Here is a 21,668-nt window from a genome sequence, read left to right as displayed (position 1 = left end):
CCTTGAAGGAATTGTCTAATCTTGGTATCCCAGTTACTCTCTTGTCATTCTCTCTTGAAGCCGCTTGAAAGCTAGTCAGACTCTCACCGTGATTATTCGTTCCACCATGATTAAATCTACTGGTCAGATCTGTCCTAATCCTCCTAGACAGAGCATTATCACTTAGCATTTTTGATCCCTTCCTCTTTGGAACACAAACACTTTCTTCACTTGACTTTCAGAAAACACATTATCTGATCTTCCTCCTGCATTTTCATTGTCTCTTATTGGATCTCTCACCTCTCTCCAACCTCTCAACTTTGGAGTGCCCCAGGCCTCAGTTTTTAGTTGTCTTCTTTTTCCAGTTATACTTACTCTTGGGGGGAATTCATTTAGTCTCATGACTAGAATACTGTCCAGCATACTGATGGCTCTCAGATTTCTGTCTTTAACCCCTATCTCTACCCGGAACTTGACAGTCATATATGTCTACTCGAAGCCTCTGCCAGGAGGGTTAATAAGCATATCAGTCTTAAGTCTGAGATAAACTTCTGATACTCCCTCAAAATCAATCCCTTTGGTATTATTGCTCATTTCAGAAATGGCAACTTTGTGCTCCAACTTCTTTAGACAATAAACCTGAAGGCATTCTTTTACTCCTGTCATGAGACCCCACATCTAATCTGTCTTCATATACTCTTGACTCTACTTATCCAAAATAAACCACTTCACTCATCCACTACCACCCTCTTCTTTCACCAGGATTATTGCAGTAACCTGCCAACTGTTCAGTGTGTTTTCAACACAGCAGCTAGAGTAGTCCTGTTGAAATGTGGGTCGGATCATATTATTCCTCTAATTGAAACCCTCCAGTGGCTTCCCTGTAGCTTTACAAAGTTCAACACATTTGTAACTTCCTTTTTGTCACATATTCTCTTTTAGTTTAGTATAATTTCAAGCCTTTTTAATTATTTAGATATCTTTCCAATGTATTGAACAGCATCTTCCATTGTCTTTCTCTTTGTCCCTAAAATAGCAAATGTTTATATAAAACAATTTTTCTAAATTTAATAACAGTACATAATAATTCCTCCTAATAGTAATAGTCCTGAGTTTGCTATGGTTCTTGGTAAGCAGAAGGTCTAGGTACTAGTGGGTTGCCCAGAAGGCACCTTAGGAAGAGATTTTATGTAGATGCGTTCTGCATCAAATATTAATCAAATGTGTCAATCGGATATTCCTGATGTGTCACTGATCCTATACTCATAGTAGGATGGCAGAAAATGAGAGAGGCTAGTCATCGTACCTAAGAGAGTACAGTGATGATGTCACCGTGAACTCAATGAGAAAAATGGAACCAAATGGATTTCTAACAGGTATAAAGCTAATTTGAAAGTAATATTTTTGGTTAAATATGGATCAGTAAATTAAACATAAATTGTGTACTTTTAAAATGCTATGTTTAAGTTAGTAATACTTTAAGATATAAATTACTATTTTAAAGGCAAGAGTTCATGTGTTTCTCATTTTGCTTTTTCAATTCAGAGGTCATGACTCCCTGATTCTGATAGGTGTTATTTTAGTTGTCATTGGCAGTGCAAAGTTTTGGGATATCATTTCATTGTTATGGAAAAAAATCACTTCAATTGTATGCACATGGTGACATCTTTCTCATTTGCCTCCTGGCTTCTAGATTCATCTTCCTTGCTACGGTTAGCATCTCCTCATCTGTTAAATTGCCTCTTGTTAGCTCATCGGCATCAATGTTAGTTGTTAGATGATTTATTTTCATCCATAAATAAGAATCTTGAGATATATCTGCTTCAGTTATTTTTCTTTGTGTACATTTATAGGGTCACCATATTAAAATGTAAAATCCCTTTAAAATCTACTGATTAATATTATCTACGTGTATATGTATATCTATACATATATGTGTATATATGTAAAAGTATATGTGTGTATATATGAATATATATGTCACATCTCAGCATATGGAAATCATATATATATATATATATATATATAATCATGTATAAATCATCTTACACACATGAAAAAACTCTCTTCTATGTGGTAGAAATAACTTCTACTCAGAATATCATCTCTCTCTGTTACTCGAGATTTTAGATAAATAGGAAGAAATGTGTCAATGCAGTAACTTGTTACCTGTGCAGAAGATAGGAGGCAAAGGGAATGTAAAAAAGGGAGTTATACAGTGGTTAAAAGCAACATTGGTGGCATGCCAGTAGCTGTTAAAGTGAACTACCAGAAATTGACTCATAATGTCCTTCCTATATAAAACAGGAAGATTATGAGGTAGCAATCTGTTTTGATCTAAGCTAAAATTAGATCTCCCAAGAGTTATTGTTACATCCCTAATCAGCCAGTCTGTTCTACTGCATTCAGTTTTGGTATGATTAGGATGGAGATTTCCTTCTCTAAGGAGGAAGGTAAATCTAGTACCTCCATACTTAAGAAATAAAAATGACTTGAGGGATTGGATAGCATAGTCTGATTATTGGAAGCATTGGAGACATCCCAATAAAGTGAGACATTTGCTCCTCTTACTTCCCTTTCTACCATCCTACATTCATTTTATTTATTTTATAATTATGTTCAGACTAAATTATAAAATAACCAGCAATCTAGATTATGCCTGTATTCTGTGTACCTTACTATAGTCTCGTCCCCAGATATTTGTGGGAGATTGGTTGGATTGGTTTCAGAACCCAAATCTGATACCAAAATCTGAAGATGCTCAAGTCTCTTAGCCGGACTTTTCTATCTGGGTTCTACATCTGCAGATACAGAAGCTGACTGTACTGTGAAATTTCTATCTTTTTCAAGAAACTGTTTGGATTTAGGTTTACTCAGCTGGAGCTCTTATCTTCGAAGTGGAGAATAGTGGAGAGTTTTTTGTTTCTCTGTTTGTTTGTTTTTTGGTCATTGCCTGTTTGTTTCTGCTACTCCTACCTAAAAGGGCCAACAGAATAATAGAAGCAAAGCACTAACTCCCAAGGTCACTGGCAGCCAGGCCACGTGGCATCGATCGCCTTTCTTTGATCTTAGAAATTCAAATGACTAATCATTGAGAGCCTCAAGCATATTAGTAACTCCTAATTCAAGTGAATTTCTCAGTGTTCTTAGGAACTCCTCAATAATCACTCTATCCATGTGTCCCTCCAGAGGCCCTTCTTGACAGGGTACCTCCCTGGGGTTTTCTACAACGTAAACAGAGACTGATAGCTAGTGAGAGCTGCCCATATAAACAAATGTGTTTCTTTTTCATTCTTTCATTTCCCTTGCCTTTTATTTCATCTTATACCTTTTCTCTTTCTATAGTAATTATCCTCCTACAACTCTATGGGTCTTTTTAAGGAAAAAAAAAAAAAAAGAACAGCTCGATTGAGATAAAATTAACGTACTATGTACTTCACCCATTTAAAATGTACAACCATCACCACAGGCAATTTTAGAACATTTTCATCATCTCAAAAAGAATCCAGTTCCTTCTTTTCCTCTCTTCCCTCATCCAGCACTAAGCAACCTTTAATCTACTTCCTGTCTGGAGAGATTTCTCTAGGACTTTCATACGAATAGAATAATATAGTATGCGGTATTTTTTGACTGGTTCGTTTCCCTTGGGATGATGTTTTGAAGGTTCATTCATGTTGTAGCATGTAAAAGTACCTTTTCCTTCCTAAGGTCAAATAATATTCCACTGTGTGGCTATAACAGAGTTTGTTTATATATTTGTCTGCTGATGGACATTTGCATTGTTATAAATAGTGCTGCTATAATCGCTCCTGTACAAGTTTCTGCATGAACATGTTTTTGTTTGTTTGTTTTTGTTTTGTTTTGTTTTGTTTTTATCAAGTGTGTATCCCTGGGAGTGGAAAATTTGAGTTATATGGTAATTCTGTGTTTACTAGTTTGAGGAGCTGATTCACTGTTTTCTAAAACAGCTGCACCACCATTTTACATTCTCACCACAGGGTATGAAAGGTCTGATTTCTCCACATCATCATCATTTTTTGTCATCTGAATTTTGATCCTAGCCATCCTGGTGGATGTGAAGTACTGTCTCATTACGGTTTTGATTTGCATTTTTCTGATAACTAATAATGCTGAGCATCTCTTCATGTTCTTATTGACCATTTGTTTATCTTCCTTAGAAAAATGGCTGTTCAGATCTTTCGGCCATTTTTAAATTGAATTATTCATCTTTTTATTATTGAGTTGTAAGAGTTCTTTATATATTCTAGATATATCTGTTGTCAGTTATATGATTTGGAAACTTTTTTCATGTATTAAAATACATTAAATTTATGTCTCTGGGCCTTTGCTCTTGATGTTACCTATTCCAGGAATACTAATTTCTACTCTTCACATAGTAGTTTCTTCTAAACCTTGTGAGCTTAGTCTGAATTTTTACATAAGAAATGTTATTTCCACATTATCTAAAATATACTTCTTCCCTTGCTTATTACTCTCTGGCTCCCTGTTTATTTCTCGAATAGAACTTCCTTTACTATAAGCTTATATATTTATTTATTTACCATTTGATGCCCTAAAATGTAACCTCCATGAGACAAAGATGCTGTCTGCCTTATATAGTAGGTAATAATAAATATTTATTGAGTGAACAAATGAATTTCTTCTCCATTTTTTTTTTCCCATCATGAAACTCTTATTTTCCAAATCTTTGTCAGTGGACGTTGGGAATTCCTTCTAGGCTAATCTGAAGTTTAGAAATTTTACTCATACCTGGGGAAACCTCTGATCTGACTCATTCTTTAGAGCTTGAATAGCTTTGCAGTTAGAAAGCTCCTTGAGCTTGATTTCTGGATATAGTTATTTTATCATTTACGAAGTGGTTCTTTACATTTTCATAGCACATTAAAGGTATGCATTGCTAACATTACATCTCATTTTTTCAAAATCCAAAAAAAAAAAATTCACAGCCTTTATTCTGTGAATACTTTTAAATTTAATCTTTTTATAGCTTCAGTATCTTTACTTCACTGCTTCTGTACCGCATTTCTTTTTATCTGATAGGAAATTGATTTTCTGCCTGGCAAAACATTCTCTTTCAAATACTGCATAAAAGAATAAGTTCTATGGTAATCATTCACTTTAATGAAATGCACTAAATAATATTAAAATCTTTATAGATTGTTTAGATATTTTTAATTGGATATTTTTAAATGATACTGTTCCTATATGAGGAAACATAATTTTCAAGTTCATAATATGTGAGATATAAATATCTTTTTTTTTTTTTTTTGCCTCATTGTGAGTAGTTTTTCTGTCTACGAATTAAATGAGGAAAGGAAGGAAGATATACAAAATTGAAGCAAATCCAGTTCGAACTTGCTTTTCACAGTTTGTAAATTTTCAGCTCTGAATGAATTCAGTATAAAATATGTATTTAATCATTAGGTTCTATTTATTGATCAGATATCTGCAAGGACCATATTCTTAAGACCGTGTTCTTAGGTGAAGACCATGAATCTAAGCAACTATAGTAAATCTATATTGTTTGCATAAATTTGATGCTTTATAGAAATACAAGTGAAAATGCAAACCATTGGTAATATTTAAGTGTTAATATTTAAGCAATGGGAAAAGCTTTTTGATAGGAATTATATGTAAGCTTATTTTAAACATTTTATAGTTACAAACTATTGTTTACAAAAAGTTAATTTTTGCAATATATTTTCATCAATAAGGAAACAAATATTAATAGATAAAATTTTAAAATTAGAAATGGAGCTGAAAGACAAAAGTACCATATTTTCTGTCTCTGGAGTTAAGCAATGTTCAGCGAATGAGCAATATAGTTATAAGTTTTGTAGTTACATTCTTATGATGCCAACATATTTTTTCGCAGTAATCAAGTCATGCTGATATGATTTTAAATTGTGTGTATTAAAAGATATTAAAATTTAGACTTTTCAATTACAAAACTTATATTTTGTCATTGGAACGATATCTTTATTCTAATAAGACAGACTGATTGATTTCATTCAATAAATTTTCATGTCCTTACTGGGTTTAATTCTTTATTCATGGTTGCTGCTTCTTGTTGACACTGATAATTTCTGTCTTTTCAGACATTAAATCCATGCCCATGCCCTGATGAATTATCTCATGTCTTTTTAATTTACAAATGGGATGGCAATCCATTATATAATTTTAATATTATGGATTCAAAATTAGAATACACATAATATGTAGGAATAAACTTTTTAAGAGGAAAATTAAATGACATGTAATGGCAATTACTTTTTAATAAAAGAGTGAAAATTGCCCAATTAACAAATGACTAGACTGGATTGCCTTAATTGCTAGTTTGATAAATTATGTAAGATTTAGGATTACCACCCTTTCTCCAATCTACTAAAAATAGAATCTCTCAGGAAGAACCATGAAAGTGCTTTGAAAAATAGTATGGTGCTATATAAAATGTAATGAAATGTAATGATAGCTATTGTTTGTTCTAAGTTTAAAAGCTGGTTCTATTATATGTTACACATATGGTTAGTCTCTAAATATGTTTGGTGACGAATTCTTCCTTTTATCCAAGACTTCTTTAGGTCTTTGTGTCAAGTCGAACATATTCTTGTTCTTTTTTCTTTCCTTATTATTCCTAACCTTGAAATTAGATTGATTTTTGGGCAGATAAAAGTAAATGACTTATTTGACATCATCCTGTTAACAGAGGAAGCTGAGAGTATGAAATTAAGGTTTCTTTCCAATACAGTAAATCTTGAGCTGCAGCTGTCGAGATACTTAGTTTAAAAATCAAAATAAGTATCTTCTTTTGAATAGTAAAACTTATTTCCATGTACTTATTACTTTGATATTTGAAACAAAAATATCTGACAATCAAAGGAAATGGATCACCTGCTAGTTTAGGTGCAGGTGTTAAGGGAAAACTAACCTCATTTTTTGAAGACTCTTCATTGATTTCTTGAACTATACTAAATGCTTAATTATCGTATATTAAAGAAAAGTAAAAGTGGTATGATAATTCCAAAATGAGGAATAATCTATATAAAATAAATAATTTCATGTTTTTAGACCACACAGTTGTTCAAACAAAATAAAGATGTGTAAGAATGTAGACTCTCCCAAATTTAGAGAGGTACAGAGAACTAATATAAAAAATTTAAGCATCTTTCCATTTGTTTCTTGGATATATAGAATATCAAAAATTCCAAAGTCTAATGTTTTTAATGATAAGAGTAAGCTGAAATGAATATGTTAACTTATATGGGAGAAGAGAAGAAGATAAGCAGAAACACAAATGGAAAGCAAATATTCTACAAATAAGCTTCAGGATAATAGAAGGGTGACTATCCAAGCTTCACTTCTATTGGAATCTGCTGCTAGTTCGTTTATGAAATCTCACATTTATTTTCTTTTATAGCATCAGTTTTGATATTCTGAATAACGTGGGCTTTGACAATTACTGACTGACATCCTAGGAAAGTACTGAAAGTTTTCTGTGTAAATAGCAGATATTCTTTGAATTTATATTGAACTTACATTTTTTCGTCCCTTGAAATTTCCTCGCCCTCAATTTATAATAATCTTATAATTGATGTAATTTTCTATATAATAATCTTTTTGAGAAACCAATTATACAATATCCTCAAGTATGAAAAGATTATAGTGCTTACCATAACAAAGTATTTCAGAGTTTAGATATGAAACATTCCCAACTGTGATTGGTGAATTTTGTAAATGCAAAGGTTGATGTTTCCTTTTTAAATTTTTTATTTTTAATTCTTTCAGTAGTAGTAAGGAAATAAATTTAAAATAGATTTTTAAATTTTATCTTCCAATTTTTCATAGTTTCCTATAAATCATAGGGGTCTGAAGGAACAGAGAGGAAGGGCATACCCTTCTCAATCTTACTCCCTAGATAGACCAAACCTTTCTTGAGAAAACAAAATTGTTGTTTTCCATGATGACTTCATAGCTAGATATATAATTGATATACTGAAACCTAATTGATTATACTATACTGTCTCTAAAAATAATACTCTATGGTTAAATGTATGTGAAAATAGTTGTTATAAAAAATAAAGTGGGAGTTAAGAAAGAGATTATTCAGTCCATATATAGACTATCAATCTGGGTGATTTCTGGTGAAATATATACATTGTTTATTTGTCCCTAAGAAGTGAATATTCATTTTATTACAGGAGACTGGATTGTACCCAGAAAGCATCCAGAACCTGATACAAAGACTCATTAATGAAGATTTGAAAAATTTATACTTTAAAACACTTTACTATAATGTAGATTAGAGTTCATAGAAGTGAACATGCACATATTCTGTTTTATTTTTTGTGTGATTATAAACATAGAAATTTTGATAAACATTAAATTCTGTGTGTCCTTCATATTCTACTCACATAATCATTCAAGTTATCATATTCCTGTGCTACCATTTCTATGATTCTATTTTCCATATACAAGGGCCTTTGCTGAAGAAGCACCATTGGCCCCTCTCTGAACATTCACTTATTCTACACAAAATTAGGTAGGAATAATGTTTGGTAGGTGTATTTGGGAGAAGAAATGGAAAATCTTGGAGACTAGCCTAGTTGTAGGCTGTACTTTCAAGTTAGCCTATCTTTAGGTCATATTCATACTTTTTCTAATAATGAGAAGTCAAGAGAGGCCTTAGGTTGTTGTTGGTCATTGTTTGCAATATGAGTAGGTTTGTTTAGATAAGAAGAAACATTTATAAATCCATGTGGCAGCAGATCCAAGTAACAGTGTCTGATTTAGTTTCAGTACTCATACTGATATTTTGAACTCCATTTATCTACTCCCCTCTCCTTTTCAGTTGACCCCAAATTTGTAGGAAGACATAAAGGAATTTTTGTTCTCCTCAAACACAATGATATCGCAGATATACATGTTTTTTCAATTAACATACATCAAATTACTACATATTTTTAACTGTGAGGAATGCAAATTGAAAAGCTCATACTCCTACTGAGGGTTGGGGGAAACTGTAACCAGAAATATACAAAGAATACAAAGTTGTCTCTCTAAGAGTCTTGTAGTCATGGTCTCTTGCTCAGCAGTTCTTTGTTGCCTCAAATCCAGTTTCCAGGTATGTAAACTGGGCCCGTCAGCTCTTCCACCGATTGTTAGATTCAGATGTATACCACACCTACTGCATCACTGCTGTTTACAACCACAGTGCCTCGTGCTCTTTTCCTTAAAATGAGGTGATGGGGGAAAAAAAAAAAAAACATAACAGCAAGTGTGAAAGGAGAGAAGAGAGCAAGGGGAAAGTGTAGACCAGGAAGATGGGGATAACATAGAATTTTAAAATAGGTAATTTATGAAAGAGCTATACAGACATCCTCTGTTTGAAGGAGGTAGTAGTGGTTATAAAAGACAGAGTTACACGTGGATAGAAAAGATGGCATAAAGAAGGAAATAAAGGTGAAAAATAAGCAATTGCATTTGTCTTTGCCATCCCTTGCCAATATTGATTCTTACTAGGCTATAAAAGTTGATTCTGGGTGATAAGGAATGCAGATATTCTAAATGGAAACTACACAAATTCCATTTTAAGTCTTTTACCTAACTCATATCAAGATAACATTCAACATTAAAACTTTGCTATTAAAAATTTTCATAATTTTCAACAAAATTATCAGCTTTGATATTCTCGAGTTTAGATTAATAGATTTGAGAGTTTTTATTAAGAAGAATCATTTTTCTCCTTTGATTTAATCAGCTAGTTTATCTATAGCTATTTATGAAATGTTAGATTATCCTGATTTTGATATTCAAAGAGAATATATTACATTAGTACTAAATATCAGAAATACACATTCTTTCAATGAAACAATTCTTTCTGGTTTATGTATATGTTTGTGTGAGTATGCATATGTTTGGTATATTTATTTGTAATCTTATGTGTTTGTGCAAAAGAGCTTTAATATGAGAAGTCTTTTTTTGGTGACCTAAATGTCATCTAGGGAAATAATTACATAAATTATGATTTATAATTTAATCATATAATTTTATATATTATAACCTTGTGGACTATGTGTGGATACATAGCTGCTTTTTAGGGCTAAATAAAACCAATTTAGATCATAGGAATGATATGTATATCTTGATGACACTATTATAATCTATGTCTATATGTGTGTATACACATATATACACAAATATACATGCACATATACTTCATGTCATGAAAGTTTCATGAGGGCAATTGACCTTCACTGTTTTGATTATTGTGGCCAAATAGGAGGAACTTTATACCTACTTATTGAATGTAATTTTACAAGATTGGATAGAAAACTAAAATCAAAATAGTTCTGTATGGTAGAAAGATTAATTTATAAAATGTGTAAGAATAAGGACTTGTTTTCTTTATTATAATTACTTTAAGAAAAAAGTAGAGTTGGTTGAAACCCTCTGTGGTATCAGTTGAAAACTGCTATGTTTCTGGTGAGATTCATTACCCCAAGGTATAGCTTAAGTGGTGTATTTTATAGAATTAATGTTCCCAGATCACTTCTTTGAGCAGAAGCCATCAGGCCTTTGACCTTGTATTTTCAAAAGGTGGTTATTCCTTTTTTCTTCCCAAAATCTCCTTCCAGCAAAGTGATAGAAGTGCGAATTCATATTACTACCTATGCCCTCTATGCTCTTCTAGAAAATAAGAGAACATCTTTGCTTTTCTCACTCTTGAATTTTTACGTATGTATGAAATAACATATGTATGAAATAACATATGTATGTCTATATGTATACATGCATATCCGTTTTAATGATACTTAAATCCTCATTTAATATATTATTTATAGATGTTTCCTAATACAAAATCCCATGGGAATAAAAGTAAAATGGAAGGTTGAAAAGTCTCATGGGAATACAATTGAAATTAAAACGGAAAACTAAAATTAGATGAAAGCTGCTATGTATTCATGAAATTGCTCAGAAAGAAAAGTTATGTTAGTCATACTCTTTTACTGCCAATCATTATTTTCAGTATAATTTTCTAAGAAAAGGAAAAAAAAATGATTGATTAGAGATTTTCTACACTTATGCTTTCTTTTTGCTTTTAAAACAATTAATAAAATTATATCTGAATGTACATGAAGAATGAGTAAAATGTTCACACTCGTCTAGCAAAATGTTAAAGCTCATGCTGTTTACAAAATTAAATGCTCAGTAGTGAGTCATGGTATATAAAAAAATGATAGTAAGGAATCACAGTTGTAAATCAATCCATTTTATGAGCTTTTAATAAATGTGGTAAATAGCAATTGTTGGTATAAGATGTAATTGAAGAAAGCTGTTTTTCTTTGAAAGCCATGTACTATATTTTTTTCGGAATTTATAACTTTACATGCTTAAGATTAATACTTATTTTTTAGAGTATCTAGTATGTCATGATAATACATGCTATCATTTTTATTAGACGATGATCTTGAAAATCTTTTATTACACTTCAAGATGTCTGATAAACAAACTGAGTGGATACAAAACTGCCGCAGACAATTTTGCAAAATGATGAAGGCCAAGCCTGATACAATCAGTGGAGGTGGTAAGTGCATTGTTCAATTTTTGTATGAAAATTATATTAATAGAGGCTGTGTTTCTTGAGGATTACTACTGGCATGTCTAGAATACAGAATACTAATTCCAGAAGTCCATTGACTCTGTAGAAATTCGTGATTCTGAAGAACAAAAATTAAAATCTGAGAAACTACCAAGCCTTTTTTTTTTTTTTTTTTTTTTTTTTTTTAATAACCAAGAGGTTTTGGTAAGCAAAACTGAAACACTGATTTTCCCAGGTAACAGTTTGCCTTGGTTTCACCACCTTTCATCTGAATATACCATACTGCTATATTTATGGAAAATTTATTGATATTTTTATTGACAGATAACTTGAAATTCTGCCATATCCAGTCAAATAAATTTAGTGACTCTTAAGGAGATTTTATTTTGAGGGAATGGCTGTATTTTCTAAATTAGGAAATAAGTTGTTTTATATTCAGATATTTAAATGTACATTCATTTCCTAAGATCATCACTTTTTAATTAACATTATTTTGAGTAAAGGAGGTCTAAGACAAAAGTTCTAATGTCAATATAAGTTATAATTTGAAAGCTATAATTTGACAGTAATTGTCTTATTTTATCAGCCATACTTTTTGGTTTTCATATTTATATCATTTATGTAATTTAAAAGTGGGAAATAATAAGATTTATATGTTATCAGTTGTTGGAGAAGTTATATTTTAGAGAATGACATATCTATAAATCAAACATTATTTTCAAATTTTAGTATAAAATGGGCAGTTAACTTATACCCTAAAATATTTATAAAATATCTATCATAAGTATATATTTATCATTGGTTACATAATAAAGAATATTTAAAGTAGACTATCAGTGAATTTTGCACATACTAAAAGGTATGGAACAAGTTGAGATAGCAGTAGTTTGGCATAGCGTTTAGTTTAAAGACAATAAGTATATGTATAGTGTCTGGTTTCCTCAACAGGGATAGCCATGAGGCCAAAAATAAAATAAAATAAAATAAAAAATTGCCTGTTCTGCGATTATTTGTTACTGTAAAACAGGACAAAGAAGTAGAACTTTACCATTAAAGCTGTGTTCCATTTGGAATTTTGGGGTACTTCTCACATGTGTTGACCTCAGTTATTCATTATCCTAGTACAGCGTCCACTGTTAGACCACAAGCTACTTTCCATAATAGATCTAGACCTCTGCCCAGCATGGCCTCGTTGCTTACATTAAACTCTGTTACTCTTACAGCAATTCTATAAGCTCCTCTATATTTTATGGATAAGGAAACTCAGGCTTGGAAATTTTAGGTAATTAGCCCAGTTCACAGGGGTCGAGTCAAGAAGTGAACCGAGACAACTCAACACCGAAACCCATGCTCTGTATTACCATCCATGTTTTGCTGTACTACCTCTTTGCACCTCCTCTTTAGTGCTTAGTGTTTCACTTATTAAATAAACACGGCTAAGCATTATACTGGTTTAGGTAAATTATGATAAAATTTTAATATTGCTAATATCTTATAACACTTGATTCCTGTTTGTAAACTATAGTGAACTAATTTTGTGGGTAAGCTCAATACATAAATATTAAACAAACTTATGTTTTTGTGAGGCAGGCATGCTTATTTATGTATTTAGTATATGTACATACACACGTACAATATGGCTCTGTAATGTGATTCAACTCTGACTGTAAGTATAAGCAATCTACAGCCACCAAGAACCAAAGATTTTTGAATTATCATCACTTATTCTGCAGTTTCTCCTTAAAATCTCTGTATATGGCTCTGAAATGAGTAAACACCATGTACATTCATTAATAGTTTTCATATAATAATGAGTGAATGAATTAGTTATAATGTTTCAATAAATTATGTAGTCTGAATCCAAAAGGAAGTAGACAAAAGGAAACTCAATTAGTAAGAACTTATAGAGAACCTACTTGTTGACTCATTTTGCTCCCCTTGTGGGCAGCTGCTGTCCTTTGTATTAATGATAAAGTGGGAGCACGATATATCCATCAGTAGTCTTTCCAAAATGATTTAAATCCAGGCCATCTAAACAATTTCCAGCAGAGAAAATTTCCAGCTTTCTGAAACTTGGACTTATGGTATTTCCAGAGTTTTTCTTCTAGGCTTTCAGTTTATAAGAAGAACAGGTGAGATGACGTGATATATAATTGCATAATATTCCTGTACTCACTTATAATGATTCTTTGGAGGCAGCAAGACTCTAAGAGTCTTTTTCTTTAAGCGAGACTCTGATTGACTTGTAGTTTCTCCTGAATCTACTAACCTGGCCTCTTGATGTCTATCTAGTAATGAATCACTGGGGGGAAGCAATAGATTATATGAACCAGAGCTCACAAGCTCAAGTTAATAGAACGTTGTTCAAATTCTTTCTTCTTATGACCTTATTTTGGTCTGCATGTGTCTCCCCTTCAACAAAACCCTAGGCTCCAAACATGCCCCAGATCTTTTTTCTCAGATAAAAATAACTAGTACATGTTTGCTGAACCACTAATTAATTTCCTTTCATTTTCATGTGTTTATTTCATTCAGCACTGAGAAAGAACATAGACACTCTACTCCATTAAGTTGAATTTCAAATGTGTTCAAGGGCTACCTTTTTTAATTCATTAAAATGCAGATAATTCTACAGTTTTGCGTTTGTTTTTTTTTGTTTTGTTTTGTTTTGTTTTGTTTTGTTTTGTTTTTGTTTTTTTTTCCCCTACTGTCAGAAAGATCTCTGTAGGTCTGACTGACTTCTAGTTTCTCTTGAATCTGCTAACCTAGGCTCTTGATGTCTGTTCATTCCACAGTAGATTCCATAATTAATTGCATGTTTAATATTTCCTAACTTTTTATATCTGTCTTTCTATACTCATCTCTCTGTGAAAAGAAACCACTATATTTACTACTTTGTCTTCTAACCAGTATATCTCAGTCTTTTATTTGAGACCTAATAAATGTATAATTTAAAATATATTCGAAGTATAATCTTCCTATTTTTGTTAACTAATACTGATAACATAGTTTATAACCAGAATTCTGATGTAGGATTCATATAATTTGAGTTGGTCACCAGTTAGCATGTCCATGTCTGATAGACGATATTGGGAACTAGGGTATACTTTTTAACTTTAATACATTTTGAGTAATAATATCCTTTAGATGCCCAAATTGTCACAGTTTGGACCCTAAGAAGAGTATTTTTCTTTTAAGCTGAGCTCTATGACCTTTTAAACTTTTTAAAAAAATATATATTCACCTCTGAAAGAATCCTGCCTTAGTAGCAACAATGAAGTAATCCATACTAATTTTGCTTTTAAACACAGAGTCTAAGAGATTCTGGTTCCTTTCAGTGGAGAACAGTGTTAGAGGAAAAATTTGAGCTCTAACAATGCACAGTACGTTGCTCCTAGAATTAAGAAAACAGAATGACATAAACCAAGAGCACTCTTTAAAAAAGTATATTTTTCTTATTTCTAATTTACTTCTGGCTATATTTGTTTCTTTTTATTTTGCTCTGAGTATTTAATCCAGTTTTTCCCATTTGTTTAAATTTCAGTGCTACTCCCAAATTTTAGATTTTATGTGAATGTGAAATACCATGGAGAATATCAAATAAAGTATATTTTTCTTCTTGCATTCTCTTTTTTCTTATTGCTATAAATAGCATGTACTCAGTCATTGAAAGGAACAATTTAGTTCTCTTTGACTTCTCTCTTTATCCTCTGATTCCCAACCTCTAGGTTACCCATTCTTACAGAGATTATTCCTAAATATGTCTTATATCTGTTCTTTCTCAGCCATATCTTCCACCACTACTTTAAGTATTAACTACTCAGCAACTGGACTATTATTGCCTAATACTTGATTATTTTAGGAAAATCAGAAATTATAAGTAAAGCAGAATGAAGAAACAGAAATTAACCTATAATTTTATCTTTCAGAGATTATCACTGTTTTCATTTTTAGCCCAAAAGAGTTAAGACCTACTATACTATTTTATCTTTTCATTCAATGAAATATTGTGTAGATTTTTTCTGCATCAGTAAACATACTTCTACAATGTAATTTTAAAGTCTATTTATTTGATCCTGTATATTTGATTCTTTATAATGTTTCTCTTATCTCAGTTGACCCCCTGGAACCCTAGCCAGTGATGATAATCACATTTCATATCAAATATATAGTAAGGAAACCAAAATCTTTAGTAATATAAATTATCCGATAATATCAAAGCACTAGTAAATCACTTAAAAACAGGAGTCATATAGCCAAAGTGTAGATTGCTTGTTATAAGAAGACACAAAGACATTAAGACTCATGAAAGAAAATATAAGAGGGGCTATGATGATGAAAACAAAAGCCTGAGTTCTGAAAGAAGGATCCCTAGTGGCTGGTGGTAAATAGGCAGAAGCAGATTACTTTGTTCTCGCATTCACTTCACTCTTGTGATTGCTGTCATATATCATTATTGGTCTATCCTCAGCAACATTCTCCAAGTGGCACTTGCCCATCATGTGAAACTGTTACTAAAAGTATTTTTTTCACAGCTCTTCTTCTTGGCATAGCAGCCAAGAGAAAGAGGAATTCAACACAATTCTTGATAATTCTGTCACTTTCTGAATTCTTCTTTGCTTCAGCAATACCAGTATATCCAGTTAATACTCCTACGGTTCTTGCATTTCAATGGACACTAAATTGGCCCGTCTTCTATTTGTGGCTATATAGCCACAAATGTACTTGACACGATAAAATAATCCTCCAAGACTCAATACCAGTTACATGGTAAATAATATAAGATTATTTCAAAGTGGTTAAGAATTAATAAAAAGGAGAATTTTATGAGTGGTAGTCTATTTTATATGATGAAACTTACATTGAGCTTTTAAGGAGCCTAAATAATTATCATGAAAAAAGTACATGGTGATTTCTACTTTTGAAAGATGGAGTAGATGTTCTTTCCCTTATTCCTCCTACTATGCAAAGCTAAAATATCTGGACATCACATATATATATATATATATAAAAAAAACTCAGTTCTAACTTCATGGGGGTAGAGAGAAGAGAAAACCATGATAAATTCTTGAATAAGCAAGTTTTCAAGGAACAGGCATCCAATGGTTACAAGATGGATGAATTGTTTGGAGGGAAAAAAATTAACTCAATGTAATTTTCTTGTGATCTGATGATAGGCTAGCAGTGATAAAAGATTTTTAAAAACTATTTTATTAAATTTGTTAGGGTGGTGTTAGTTAATAAAATCAGATAGGTTTCAAGTGTGTAGTTCTATACTATGTCATATGTATATTGCATTGTGTATCCACTACCCAAAGTTAAATTTCCTTCTGTCACCGTATACTTGATCACCGTTACCCTTACCTACCTCTTCCCTTTCCCCACCTTCCTCTAGTAACCACTAAACTATTGTCTGTGTCCATGAGTCTCTATTTGTTTGTCATATTTGTTTGTTGCTTTCAGTGTTATATCTCACATATAAGTAAAATCATATGGTTCTCAGCTTTTTCTGTCTGACTTATTTCTCTTAATATGATTATTTCAAGATCCATCCCTGCTGTCTGTCACAAAAGGCAGTATTTCATCTTCTTTTATGGCTGAGTAACGTTCCATTATATATATGTGCTACATCTTCTTTATCCAATCTTCTATTTAAGGACACTTTGGTGATTTCCATGTCTTGGCCACGGTGAATAATGCTGCTATGAACATAGGGGTACATATATCTTCATGGATGTTTTTAAATTTGGGGGATAAATATCCAGAAGGGAGATTGCCAGGTCATATGATAATTTTATTCTTAATTTTTTGAAGACTCTCCATACTGTTTTCCAGAATGGTTGTACCAATTTACATTCCCACCAGCAGTGTATAAGGGTGAATCCAAGAGTTTTACATGTTTACAAACATTGAGCTATCCTAGTTTAGGAACCAGCTATTGTGGCGGTGACGGTTCCAAGGGAGAAAGCATTATCAATACCCAAGTATTTTTGAACAATCTGCTTTTAGTTTTCTTCAGCAGAAAAACCATGTCCTCTTTTTTAGTACATAAATATTATTAATTCTGGTTTTATAGTCTATGTCATAGTCCCACCCCAGGGAATAAACATAATCCAAAGGAAAAGAGTCATAATTTAAAATCATTTATAGTCTTTCATGTAATATCTACTTAATGCAAAATAATATTCTATAGTTTACTTTCTGGATAATAATATCCTAGAGTTAATTTGTTTTTAAAGTTAAGAAGTATTTCATGTCATGAATTAATTGCCTTGAATTATGTATAATGGAATTTTCAGTGAATTGAGGAGCTTTACTGCCCTAAAAATTCTGTGCTCCACCTATTTATTCATCCATCCTTCTCCCCAACCCGTGACTTACTTTTGATCAGTTGCCTTGAACAGATACCATCAGTTGCAAAGTATGTATATAGTATATACTGGTTTTAAAAGGGGTGTGAGCTATGCATTGATCCTGGTCTTGGAGTTTACATAATTTTTTTCCAAATGTGTGAATAATTATGATAAGATATTATAGTCTAATTAGTGATCATTTTCTTTCTGTATTAAAATCATTTGGAAAATTCTGAAGTAATCCTTAGAGGATTTAAAGATAACAGATGATTCTTTTCCATTCTCTTTTACATTCATAGGTTCTTAGCAAAGCGATGAAAATTTAATTTATATCAGAAACACTGTTAGGAATATTAAAATGGTATGCGTTTTGAATTGGACCCCAATAAGAGTATAACTAAAGAAGTTTGGATGACTTTCATCCACTAGTCTTTGATTTAGAGATGCATCGTCACGTATTATTCTTGACCTTTAATATTCTAATTATTCTCATGTTTATTACAGCTTTAGTAGAATTACTTGAAAAATTTGTGCTTCATCTCTCCGAAAGCCCTTCAGAATGCTATTTCCCCTCAGTGGAATATGCAGGTACATTTTAAACATTTTGAAGTTTGAAAAGTATTTAATGTGGAAATAGATAATATTTTATTGAGGTGTGTAATTAGATTACAATTATGCACAAAGTTTCTTATCCTTAGAAATCTCTCACTTGGTGTCATATATATATTTGAGATATCTTATGATATCTTCTATGCAAATGTCTGGGTTTTCTTGTAACTTTCTCTTTTTAGAGTTTTTTTTTTCTCTCTACTCATTAAAAAATTGTTTTTCCTTAAGATCTTCTAAAATCTTCCACACTTCTCATTTTATCCACTATCCCCTCATGATCTTCATCTGCTTATACTATTTTATGTACCCCATATATTAATGACTTCTAAACTTACATCTTCTACTCAGAGATCTACTATAAGCTTTAATTTCATATTTCCTTCTGCTTAAAAAGTAAAGATCCCCCTGATGTGCTACAGAAACCCTCAAACTCTAAATGTTCAACAGAGACTTTACTTCATCATTATTGATATCCATCCTCCTAACTACCTTGTGTATTTTGGTTCCCAGTACAATCATCTACTGTCCATCTAAGCCAGAAACAGAGGAACAATCCATTCAATAAGTCCGCATTTTCCTCCCAATTCCCAAACCATGTTAATTCTATGTTCTAAAGATATTTCAAATTTATGTATTTATATTGATTTCAACTCTCCTTTTGGTTAGTTCAGGCCACCATTATTTCTTGCCAAGGTTATTTCAACAGCCTCTTAACTTGGGATCTCTAATTAGAGTCTGATTTCTTTTCCAAGGTATTCTTTATGCTGCTTTCAGAGTGACCTATGAAAAGCTTAAGTGACCCCTTAAAAGCTCATGATTGACCACTGCATAATATCTAAGCTTCTTACCATGATACCCAAGTCCTTAAATTAGTCTTCCCCTCGCTTCTTCTCTAGTATCTTTCCTTTTCTCCATATCTCATATTTCTTTTTCAGGAACACTAAACTATTAGCAGCACTGCCAACTTCCCCCCCTTCTCCCATCACACAGACATTCATTTATTCAGCAAATAGGTATTGCACTCTACTATGTAATATAACTTTTCTAAATATTCAGACACAGCACTGAACAAAAACGAGAAAAAAAAAATGTCTTTATAGAATTTACCTGTGGTAGGAAGACAGACAATAAACAAGTAAAAGATTCAGTATTTCAAATGGTGTGTGGGTAAATAAGAAATATGCAGAAAGCAGCGGAGCTAGAGAGTGCCACTTGGGGCTGAGGATTGCAATATTCAATAATAGTCAGACCAGCAGAAGTGGGAACAAGATATATGGATATTTTTGGACCGGGGGCAGGATTTCAGCAAGTGGCAAAGTTGGAGACTAGTATGGCCAAAAAGAAGGGGGAAGAATCGTTGGTGTGGAAATCAAGGAGGAAAGAATTTCGAAAGTCATTGCAGAGTCCTGAACATAGAATTGACATTCTCTGATTTACATTTTTGAAAGAGTACTGTGGCTACTGTGTTGAGAAAAGACCGAAGGAGGACAAAGCTAAAGCAGGGAGACAAGTGAGGAGGCTATTGAAAAGATCCAGATGAAAAATGGTAATGGCTCAAACGAAGATGTCAGTGGAGATGTTGAGAAGTTTTTGGATTCTGGGTATATACTAAAGACAGGGCCAATAGAATTAGGTCACAGATGGAATATGGATGTGAGAGAAAGGGATGAATCAAAGTAGACTCTGTTACTGATCCGAGCCACTGGAAGGATGGGATTATCATACACTGAGGTAGAGAAGAATGCGAGAGAAATAGGTTTGAGAAAGGAGCTTTAGATGCTTGCTTTTATGTTATGTTGTAAATACTTGTTACACATTTAATTAAGCATGCTTTGTACATGCTGGATATTTGAATCTGGAACTTAGGGGAAAAGTGTAGGGTGGAAATACAGAGTAGTAAATCATCAACTTAATATATAAAGCCAATTTGCATCTTTATATATTTCTCATGTTCTGACTTAATGCCTAATTTTTATGTGACATTAAACTCCAATACTTATTATATGTATCCTCTGCACCTAGAATAACAGTTTCAATGTATGCTGGACAAATAAAAGAAAGAAGGGATAAAACAATGAAGGAGGGAGGCTTATATACTGTATCAACCAATTTATCTTAATTTAAATAGGCAATAGGGTAAATCATTTAAGATTTCTAAACAGAACCTTTACTTGATTAATCTGTATTTTAGGGAGATTATTTTAGTAACTGTGAAAACTGAAGTAGATTGCATAACTGAAATTTGCCAAAGGTGAATATCCAGTACTTGGGGGTTGGTAAGCAAATAGATGGTGAAGAAAGCAGAGGTAGCATAGACCCATGATAATAGATCATCAAGTAATATTGCATTTCTTCCTCATAAGGGAGACATGAGTTCTCTGCTAAAGGAACTATCATTCAAGTATGTGTTATTTATTCAAGTTAGACACTATATATCATATTTCTAAAAAAAGTTTACACACACACGCGCACACACACACACACACTTCCTGTCTAACCCAGTTTGTCTTTTTGGCCCTATAACCCACTACTGCCCAAACATTCATGTCACTGAACCATTGCTACTCCTACTTTTTATGGTAAACTTTTCTCTCCCCCATGACACTCATATTATAATGTCCAACTCAACTGAGAACAGCTAGAATGTTGTCTTCCCTCTTACTCTTAAGCAGAAGTCCTTCATCTGTGCTCCTAATGCATTCACTTTACTATTTTGATATTCATTATATTGTATATGACTAGTTTAAATTATTCCATTAGGTCTCAAACTCTTTTGTATCTTCAGTATACCATTTGATATCCTTTTATTGATTAAATATGTGTACTGTTATATTAGCATCTATATTTACACAAATACATATGTATAACAATTCTAAATATATTTACAAATACACATATGAACATATACGTAATTATTTACACAAAGTGATATCTAATGTAGATTTGGAGAAAAAAGAGAACATAAGAAAATGAAAACAAAGAAATGAGAGGAAAATACAAGGTAGCATTAAACAGAACTGAAGACAGACAAAAGGAATTGACATCTGTTGAGCACTTCTTGTGAGTTAAGAGTGTACTGAGATATTTGATGTACATTATGTCATTTG

General features: G+C 32.2%; 1 protein-coding gene across 6 annotated transcripts in view; it reads left to right on the top strand.

The window, feature by feature from the left end:
- TBC1D32 (TBC1 domain family member 32) overlaps nt 1–21,668 on the top strand; it is a 189,301-nt gene that overhangs the window by 137,252 nt on the left and 30,381 nt on the right. For 5 of the 6 annotated variants that reach the window (XM_016153837.2, XM_016153846.2, XM_016153852.2 and 2 more), the window contains 2 exons: nt 11,459–11,584; nt 18,457–18,540. In XM_016153837.2, the coding sequence (XP_016009323.2) occupies nt 11,459–11,584; nt 18,457–18,540 (210 nt within the window). The remainder of the gene's footprint in view (nt 1–11,458; nt 11,585–18,456; nt 18,541–21,668) is intronic. The other variant, XM_016153862.2, reaches the window with a different exon arrangement.

This window comes from Rousettus aegyptiacus, unplaced genomic scaffold (assembly GCF_014176215.1).
Source record: "Rousettus aegyptiacus isolate mRouAeg1 unplaced genomic scaffold, mRouAeg1.p scaffold_m13_p_1, whole genome shotgun sequence".
NCBI lineage: Eukaryota > Metazoa > Chordata > Mammalia > Chiroptera > Pteropodidae > Rousettus > Rousettus aegyptiacus.
This window is presented reverse-complemented; position numbering and strand designations above follow the sequence as displayed.